This window comes from Sinocyclocheilus anshuiensis, unplaced genomic scaffold, assembly GCF_001515605.1.
Source record: "Sinocyclocheilus anshuiensis isolate Anshui unplaced genomic scaffold, SAMN03320099.WGS_v1.1 scaffold813, whole genome shotgun sequence".
NCBI classification, from domain to species: Eukaryota; Metazoa; Chordata; class Actinopteri; order Cypriniformes; family Cyprinidae; genus Sinocyclocheilus; species Sinocyclocheilus anshuiensis.
Window position 1 is genome coordinate 250,181 of NW_015540942.1, and position 8,982 is coordinate 259,162.

General features: G+C 40.7%; 1 protein-coding gene across 4 annotated transcripts; it reads right to left on the minus strand.

The window, feature by feature from the left end:
* Positions 1-819: 819 nt before the first annotated feature.
* Positions 820-8,906, minus strand: LOC107689614 (SWI/SNF-related matrix-associated actin-dependent regulator of chromatin subfamily E member 1-like). Of its 4 annotated transcripts, none has more exons than XM_016487669.1 (11): positions 8,834-8,906; positions 7,905-7,957; positions 7,541-7,584; positions 5,763-5,867; positions 4,901-4,993; positions 3,648-3,779; positions 3,399-3,570; positions 2,292-2,464; positions 2,111-2,212; positions 1,768-2,005; positions 820-1,680 (listed from the first exon to the last, which is right to left on the minus strand). In XM_016487669.1, the coding sequence occupies exons 2-11, from the start codon at positions 7,909-7,911 to the stop codon at positions 1,466-1,468; spliced, it is 1,281 nt and encodes a 426-aa protein (XP_016343155.1). In that variant the 5' UTR covers positions 7,912-7,957; positions 8,834-8,906; the 3' UTR covers positions 820-1,465. The 4 variants fall into 4 exon arrangements, with proteins under 4 accessions (XP_016343155.1, XP_016343159.1, XP_016343156.1 ...); XM_016487673.1 differs by having other exon boundaries at positions 4,913-4,993; positions 5,769-5,867; positions 8,834-8,905; XM_016487670.1 differs by having other exon boundaries at positions 5,769-5,867; positions 8,834-8,905.
* Between the last annotated feature and the right edge of the window lie 76 nt (positions 8,907-8,982).

Consider the following 8,982-nt stretch of genomic DNA (forward strand, 5'->3'; position numbering starts at 1 on the left):
TAAATATAGGTTGATCACATCCTTTAAAACGCGTGCACAAAATCTTAATAGAATAAGGCTATTTGAATTTGTTCATTCAGCTGTTTTATACATCCATTATGGTACTTGTTTTTTTTTTTTTGTATTATATATATATATATATATTTTTAAATGAGAATAACAACAGAACTTGACAAACAGTTGACTGGTCACCTTTGCATCTTTACATAGGTCTTATTAACAGATACATACAGAGGTCAAATTACAAAACATAAAGACAAACACAATCCATCTCAACTCTCTGCAAATCATTAATGTCTAAATTGTTTTACGGTCAGCATAATCTAATGTAATATGGATGCAACTAATAAAAACAAAAAAAAATTGAAAAGCTAAACCCAAAATCAGACAATACATAACTTTAATATGTCTGGAACTAAGATAATGTGCTTATCCACTGAATGAAACAAAGCACTACTCATTTTAAATGGATTCTGCTACAGAAGGGGGTAAAGTTTGAAGGGCTTCATATTAGATTTGGATTATTTGAAGATCCAGAACTTGATTTTACAAAGGTTTAACATTTGTTTTTTTATATCAGCAAATTGTGTACATTTCGCATCTAATTATGACAGTAATTGCAATAGGAAACGATTGTATCAGCAGTACAAATAATGCAAGTTATTATACAGACAACCCAACTAGTATTCAGCATTTTAATATTAAAAAGTAAAAAAAAAAAAAGAAAAGAAAGAAAAAGAAAAAACAAACATTGACTTTAAAATTTAATCAAAAAGCCAAAACCATAAACCACTAGACAAAAGACAAAAAGAGCAGATGTTAAAACGGACATAGAAATCACTTTATTGAGAGAATACCTTCCAACAATACAAAAACACAATAATAATAGCGGTCAATCTGTTGCAATGGAAAATCATGAGTGCTAGCATGGCTTTATTTTAAGTACAAAAAAAAAAAATAGAATATGAGAGAAAAAAGACTACAGCCCACAGACTACTCAACTAAACTGTGAAAGGATGAAACAAAGATATATCATAAAATAATCATGCCACAGGTAGATAAAACATGGTAAGTGACAGCAAATAACCTTGCACTTCAGCTTTTCGCAAAAAAAAAAAAAAAAAAATTGGTGACTGCAGGGTGCATTTGCCCACTTTACAATGATAAAACAGCTTTTTAATGGCTGTAGCTCAAGAGTACTCAAATGGGCTTGTAACATCAGGGTTAGATCAAGTAAACGTGTGCCTGACTGAATGTGTGTGGAACGCCAATTAAGATTCTGCTGTCCTTCCAAAACATTTCACTGAAGAACATTCAGGGAGGGGAGAAAAAAGCAATCATTTTTCACTGTTCTCACTCACTGACTGGCAGGTCATAGGATTACAAATCCTAGAGGACAAATGACTTTACTGTACACAGAGCGAAGTGAGACTTCGTAAATGAACAGGAAGATTAGGAGCTGGGTTTATTGTGGCTGGGTGGGCAGCCGCTCTTCAGGGGTGTCCGAGGCCTGGGGTTCTGCTGGGGGTCCAGAGCTGCTCTCAGACGGAGCAGTGCTGTCGCTGGTGCCCTCGTCTGTAGCGCCCTCTGCAGGCTCAGGTTGAGCCAGTTTGTCTCCTGCTGCAGCCGGGGCGCCTTGCTCAGCCTCCTGAGATCCTTCAGAAGCTTCAGCCAGAGACTCTGCAGAACAGACACCACAGTCAAACATCTTTAACTCTATTTTTGTTGAATATTCAAAGTTAGAGAACACAACGGTGCAGGTCTGACCCGTCTCCATCGGGGTGGGCTTGTCTTCTCCATCCTTTGCCTCGCTGGCAGAGGTCTGTTCAGGGTTGGCATTGGCCTGGGCACCGGCGGCAGGCTGTTGCTCTTCTTGAGCGGCTCTTTCCACCTGCTCTGCTGCTTCCCGCTCCCTCTCCTCCGCCCTCCGGCGAGCCGCCTCCTCTGCAGCAGCCATTTCGGCTGCCAGCTTCTCCATGTCCACCTCCACTTTCAGACTGCACAGCTAAACAAACACAAACCGCACATCAATCACTGGCAGTGCATTTGGCATTTGAGCTCAGGCTAAACGCAAAGGCTATTAGTTCAGCGATCAAACTGAATTTCACACCCGTTTGAGCTCGTTATTGAAGGAGTCTGTGCTCTCCAGGAACCTCCTCTTCTTCTCCTGGTGTCGGTCCTCGATTTGAAGCAGCTCTGCTTCAAGCTTCCTCTGTTTGGAAATCAAGGTACGATGATTAAAGTATGTGTCTTGAGTTTTATGTCTTGTGTATTTAACATGCCCAACATACCTGGTGCACCATGAGGGACTGGACTTGGCGTTTGAGGACCTGCATGCGAGCAGTGGTCACCACTGAGCGAACATCAGGCACCACAACCTCGCTCAGGATGTCACTGATGAGCCGGTGGTTCCTCTGGAAACGAGCTGCCGCTATATGCTTCATGGAGAACCCATCGTCATAGTCTACAGAGGCATTTCATATTTGAAAGCAAGCAATAGAGAACAGAACCAGAGTGCTTTCTCTTAAATGCACAAGTTTCAGAACGTCCTTTTACAATTTAGTGCCATTCAGATGATTATCTGGAAATAATTATTCAGATAATTACTTCTCAACAGGAGGCTTGTAAAAGGAAATCTGAATGGCTTTACCATTATAAACTCCAAGAATTTAGATGCCAATTATTTCTCGGAGAACAATCCTGGTAGTTCACTTCCCACAAGGTCATAACACATACAATACATGTTTATATCTAAAATCATTTTGTCATATTTAAACCCCTGGCATTTGCTGAGAGCAATTAAAAAGAACAAGTTGCTGCTATTATAATTGCCCATTATAACTAAAGCACAAAAAAAAAAAAAAATAGTAGGTAATTTTGGATGTGAAAACGCTTTTTACTAAATGGTAACCGTAAAAACACCTGCCATTAGTACTCCTTAAGGGGCAGATACATTTTTTAATTTGAGCAGAAATGCACGCAATCGGGAATTTAGCATGAGGAAGAAAGGCTTCCTCATGTATACTTCACAACAGGTTAAAGTTGGTCAGATTTGCTGCACTGACCAACAGAAAGCTGCTTGGTTTGAAAATGAATTCCGTGTGAGCTGTGCCTCATACATCGCTACACTGTTTACAACAGACAATGGCCCTTCTCCTGCCTTTTTTAAAATTGTGTGGCTGCACCCTTATGCTTAAAAAGGATTCTGCAAAAATACCACAGTTTCAAAAACCAATTGGCATTTTTTTCCCTATTAGCCACACTAGCTCTGAAATATGAAATACTTTGAAATTCAACATTGTTAGACCATGTTGAGTGCTCATGTTAAAGTAATATTCAAATAAATCATCAAATGATGTTCTTGCCACCCAAAGGTGGCATTAAGATGTCAATCTCACCATCAGGGTCCTCAGCAGGTTGGATGCTCATATACGGCTCGCCCTTGTCTAGGCGCGACTGTCTCTGCCGGCTCTCTTCTTCTAGAGCAGCTTCCGCACGGTTCTTAGCGTTGACGTACGTCAGGTAGGCTGGAGAGTTGTGGTAGGCCTTCAGAGAGTCATTATACTCGATCTGTGGGGAGAAAAATTGCTTAGTGCTTGACTTCTCTGGAGTCTCACTGAAGACGAGAAAAAGTTAAAAAGACAAACCTTCTCGGCTTCGTATTCGTTTAAATAGTCCTGTTTTTCCTCATCAGTGAGGTCCCTCCACATGCCACCGATGATCTTCCCAATCTCCCATAGCTTCAGGTCAGGATTAGAGGCTTTAACTTGGTCCCAAACCTAAGCAGATACAAGTGTCAGTTCAGAGTCGACAGAGCAGTCTGGGTTCCTGGACGGAGAGGGTTGCATTTTCCCAAAAAGGATAGAGATAGAGCACCAATTTTTGCCTACTTTTCTATTCAAAACTAAAGCACGAATGCAGTACAGGAGAGAAAAGTAATTGATCTAAACAATATGTTTAAATGTAAAATATCAAAATGTGTCATCTATTACGGATTCAAATGCATTAACAAACCTAACTGCTTTACGTTCACTTTTCAAAACATTTTGCTCACAAGAGAAAGGAAAAGGAGCATATATAGTTTATATTCTCAAACGAGTAAATCAGAAACAACAGATGTCAGTTTCCCAGCCTTGTTGAAGAGAAGAAAGCAATGAAGCGATGTTGGGGTCTACCATCTGAAGGGGCGGAATCAGACCACTGACTGCCCCTCAGCCTTCGAGCTGATCGCAGAAGCGCTCTCCTCAATTTACAAGCAGTAAAAGCAGACACCGTGGGTGTCTTACCTTCCTGCTTACCTTCCGGCTATACCGCATGTAGGGCATCAGCGGCTTGTCGGGCGGTTTGGGCGGCTTAGGAACGGTGATCCCTGAGGAGAAACTTGGTCCCAAACCTAAGCAGATACAAGTGTCAGTTCAGAGTCGACAGAGCAGTCTGGGTTCCTGGACGGAGAGGGTTGCATTTTCCCAAAAAGGATAGAGATAGAGCACCAATTTTTGCCTACTTTTCTATTCAAAACTAAAGCACGAATGCAGTACAGGAGAGAAAAGTAATTGATCTAAACAATATGTTTAAATGTAAAATATCAAAATGTGTCATCTATTACGGATTCAAATGCATTAACAAACCTAACTGCTTTACGTTCACTTTTCAAAACATTTTGCTCACAAGAGAAAGGAAAAGGAGCATATATAGTTTATATTCTCAAACGAGTAAATCAGAAACAACAGATGTCAGTTTCCCAGCCTTGTTGAAGAGAAGAAAGCAATGAAGCGATGTTGGGGTCTACCATCTGAAGGGGCGGAATCAGACCACTGACTGCCCCTCAGCCTTCGAGCTGATCGCAGAAGCGCTCTCCTCAATTTACAAGCAGTAAAAGCAGACACCGTGGGTGTCTTACCTTCCTGCTTACCTTCCGGCTATACCGCATGTAGGGCATCAGCGGCTTGTCTGGTGGTTTGGGTGGCTTAGGAACGGTGATCCCTGGGGAGTTCTGTGGGAGAAGGAAAGAACCCCACATGGGGCATTAGAGATCACGAAGGGCACACGTGGTCATCACAGAAAACAGTGAACTGTCATAATGGAGCACTATGGAGAGAAAGAGACAGGAGGCAAAAAGCACGACTTAAAGACACGATGACTGTGAAGCGCGTCGCAAAAGGGGCGAGAGACGTACCTAAACGGCAAACCAAATACATCACATTAACATTACGCTGACAAGGCCATGCATTAAGCTCTTTTGGACACAAAGCCACTGTCTTTTATGCCTGAAAATTATTCTGCAGAGGTTTGGATAAAACCAGCCAACAGCTAAAATGCCTCAAGCTTGCTAAGAAGCCGTGCCAAGTTACTGCGTTTGGCACGGGCATCTAAAGCCATGCGAGCGGACAGCCGTTAGCTCTTGTGCACGATGAGGTGATAGGATGGCCGACAGGGGAAAGGGGGAACAGTTCTGAGAAGCAATCACTCTGAAGCTACGATTCATACTGCGTCAATCACACCCAACCAGATGCTACAGAGAGTGAGTGCTTCACAGAAGCATGAAGTTTATGAAAGCTACTAGTTGAGAGCTACAAAACTACCCAAGACTCGACTCTACTACCCGACAGACACCTTCAACTCTATGAAATGAGTCTGTACAGTGTAAGAGCAAAGCATTTCCCTATTTCATATTCAAGCTATGTAAGTTAGCTTTAGCGTCCTCTCGTCTGGGCTTTTAGTTTCTCGGCTGTCGCTAGGGCCCTAGTTGGCACCGGTCCTACCATTACCCTGTTGTTCCCGCCGGGGTTCCCTCCCAGCCTGTAGTTGTTGTAGGCCAGATGGCTGTATGGGTTGTACCCCACAAACCCAGGGGTGGTGGGCATTTGCTGATGGAGACAAATGAGACAAAACACGAATGAGAAATGACACAAACAAGGGAGGAAGGGACAAAAAAAATGCTTTCGTTTTCTGTCATGATTTGCATAAAACATGCAAAAAGCAGCAATCTTTGATAGCAGCACAACCCTGGCATTATTCTACATCCATTTGTAGCAAAGCCACAGGCACTATGGGTGGTGGGACGTAATGAGGCGCTAGAAGGCTTCGTTAACTTTAGGGATTCAGATGGGGGGGTATTTGAGCCAAATCTCTCGGTGGTGTGTGACCTGAATAATCAGTCTCAAAACTGACAAAAATAACAGTTCTGGAACACTAAAAGTAATTAATTGGGATTTGGATCAAATATTTCAACCGTAAGGGATTCAAGATTTTCAAGGATGTGTGCGGAGCGAAGCATCAATGCTAAATTACTGCGAACGGTTCTCTGTATCTATTTTAATGAATAATGATTAAATAATGTGTGAAAGCCTAAGCATAAAAGGAGGCTCACACACTTAATGCTCCAAGCAGTGTTTAATGAATAACCAGGAAGGTTGAACATCTCACGAGTCTATAAAGTTAAGGCTGCAGAACATATCTAAAAATCGAATTGTGATACGACCAAAAAATATATCAGAATAAAATTCTCAAAACCTGCGATTTAATTAAATGAACACGTGTGCTTCGGGTTTCAGAGTGAAGCATGGCACTGTTCATTTACACTCAGCCTACTGACTCCTCCCACTTGATGCATTGCATTTTGGGCTTTGTAGTTCGTTTCCGTCACACGCAGCTCATGATACAGTCACAGAAAATGAATCAAGACACTCTTAGATGCTGAAATACCATATCATGAGTTGCATGCGTATAAACACTGTACCACGCTTCATTCTGAGCATGTGGAAGTAGCGCATGTTTATTTGCAAGCAACCACCAAAATGAAAGCTTAATGGTTAAAATAAAAAAAAAAAAAATAAATAAATAGTAGTATTATAAATTCATAAAAGATTTGCATTAAATATTTGATTTTTTTCTTTAATTACAATAGCAATGTTACAATAAATGTCTTATTTTGCTTAATACTTTTAATTACAACCAAAATAATTATTAGTCACATTGAATGGATCAAAAAAAGTGGGAATATGGCCTATGAAAAAAGATGTAAAGAATACAGCCAACTGTGAACACCCACATTTTTTGAGGCTTTTCCCAAATCAGTCAGCTCCAAAAGGAAGGTTCACACACACACACACAAAAAGTCAGATCAAAAGTAATTTTCCAACTTATGCTGTTATGTTATATGCATTTTCACTTGACAAAATCGCTGCAATCATTCTAGAATAATCAACTCTTTCTATTTAACTCAATCTAGAATTTTTTTTTCATAATTACAGAGAAACTAAATATTGAATCCCCCCCCCACATAATGCAGCCCTAATGGTTATTCATTAAACACTTTCAGAGCCTAAAGTAAACGGCATCCTCTTTAGCACCTTACGGATTGACAGAGCCTCATAATAGCACTTTCTGTGTAAAACTGCATAAAAAAAAATAGCAAAAGCCACCCCATGTGATACTGTGTCCTTCCCACAATCCTCTCCTCTCTAAGAAACCTACGGTACATGTTTGGGTGATGGAGGGGAGGGGCCATATGGATGATTGGCATGTTCAGTTTACTTACTGTTGTGGGGGGTGGGGCAGGGGCTGGGGCATAGGGTGGCCGCTCTGCGTGAGAGAGAAGGGGGAAAAAATGAATCCACTCTCGAAACTCGATCAAAAATTAATAATCAGCAGTAAAGCCTACTTATTCGTCACATCTGCATCAGTTCAATGTATATAAATCAAGTCACACCAGAAATTTTATTGTCAATTACATCAAGATAAGCACACCCATATTTACAGATTAATTAGAGAAAGTAGTAATATCAAATAACTCAATGGTAAAGCATCTTTAATAAAGTCATTTCTGAAGATCTGATGGGTGGGCTTCAAGGGGGTCTAAACCAACTAAGTGGTCTAATCAATCAGTTGAAATGTGCTCTTACTTGACATCTTGTTTGTAGGATTGAGGATATCAGGCTATCCCCATCATTTGGTTCTGCAATAGGGCAAAAACTTATTAGACGAATAGGCATGCTTTCAATATGTGCAAAAAAACATAACTTGATGAAGCTGCACCAGTACTTAAACCTGCTTTTTATCAAATCTGACATTTTCTGAATGTTTAACAACAATACACCCACCTGTTTAGCATTAAATGTGAAATTCGAGACAATGTTTGATTGAACTGGCCACAGTTCGTATGCTTGTTATTAATAACAATGACTAAGATGTGGATTTAAACATAACTAAATGAGACATTGTGTTTATGGATCTCAGGCCTGTAACGTTACTCAATGCGGATAATGGCTCACACAATGAGGCGAGACAGCTTGCAGCTCGCCAAGAGGTTGATTTAAAGACAAATGTATTAAAACGACAGCTGCATGGGGAAAACAACAAATAGCGGTTATTAACACGAAACATAATGTAAAGGTGTTGTACTTGGCGAGCTATAAGCATTCGGAGCACATGAATGCGAGTCGGTGAAGATGCTAACATGCAAAATATATCAATGAACGAAACTGGCTAACGTAGCTGAATAACATAACAGCGAGATATCATACGAAATACAAGTTGTTATCTTCGCATTTCAGGCAGAACATGGCTTTTAAATTATTTGGATTGTGTTTGAAGTTTTCAAAAGCTTTCATATTTTACAAACACAACCCGTTGTCATCGAAACCGCATTAGCTAGCGGGCTAACGTCATAACGTTAGCAGCTAAAGTCGGACAACCGTTTAAGACATTAAAATCACAATACGTGCCAAAGAACTGGGTATGTTTGATATATTATTACATATAACATGGATAGAAAGTTGTTTGTGGAAACCAATAATTCGGAATAAAGAACACAAGGTTAACGAACACTCACCCCCCAGCTCCTTTGTTCCCTCAATGGTGCTCCGCCAGGATGTGACACATTTTGAGTTGCATCTGACCTGATTTTCTAGCACATTTCTGCCCCCCTACTGGCCATAAACTAATACTGTACTGACCAGACGCCAGGAGGAGAGAGAATGT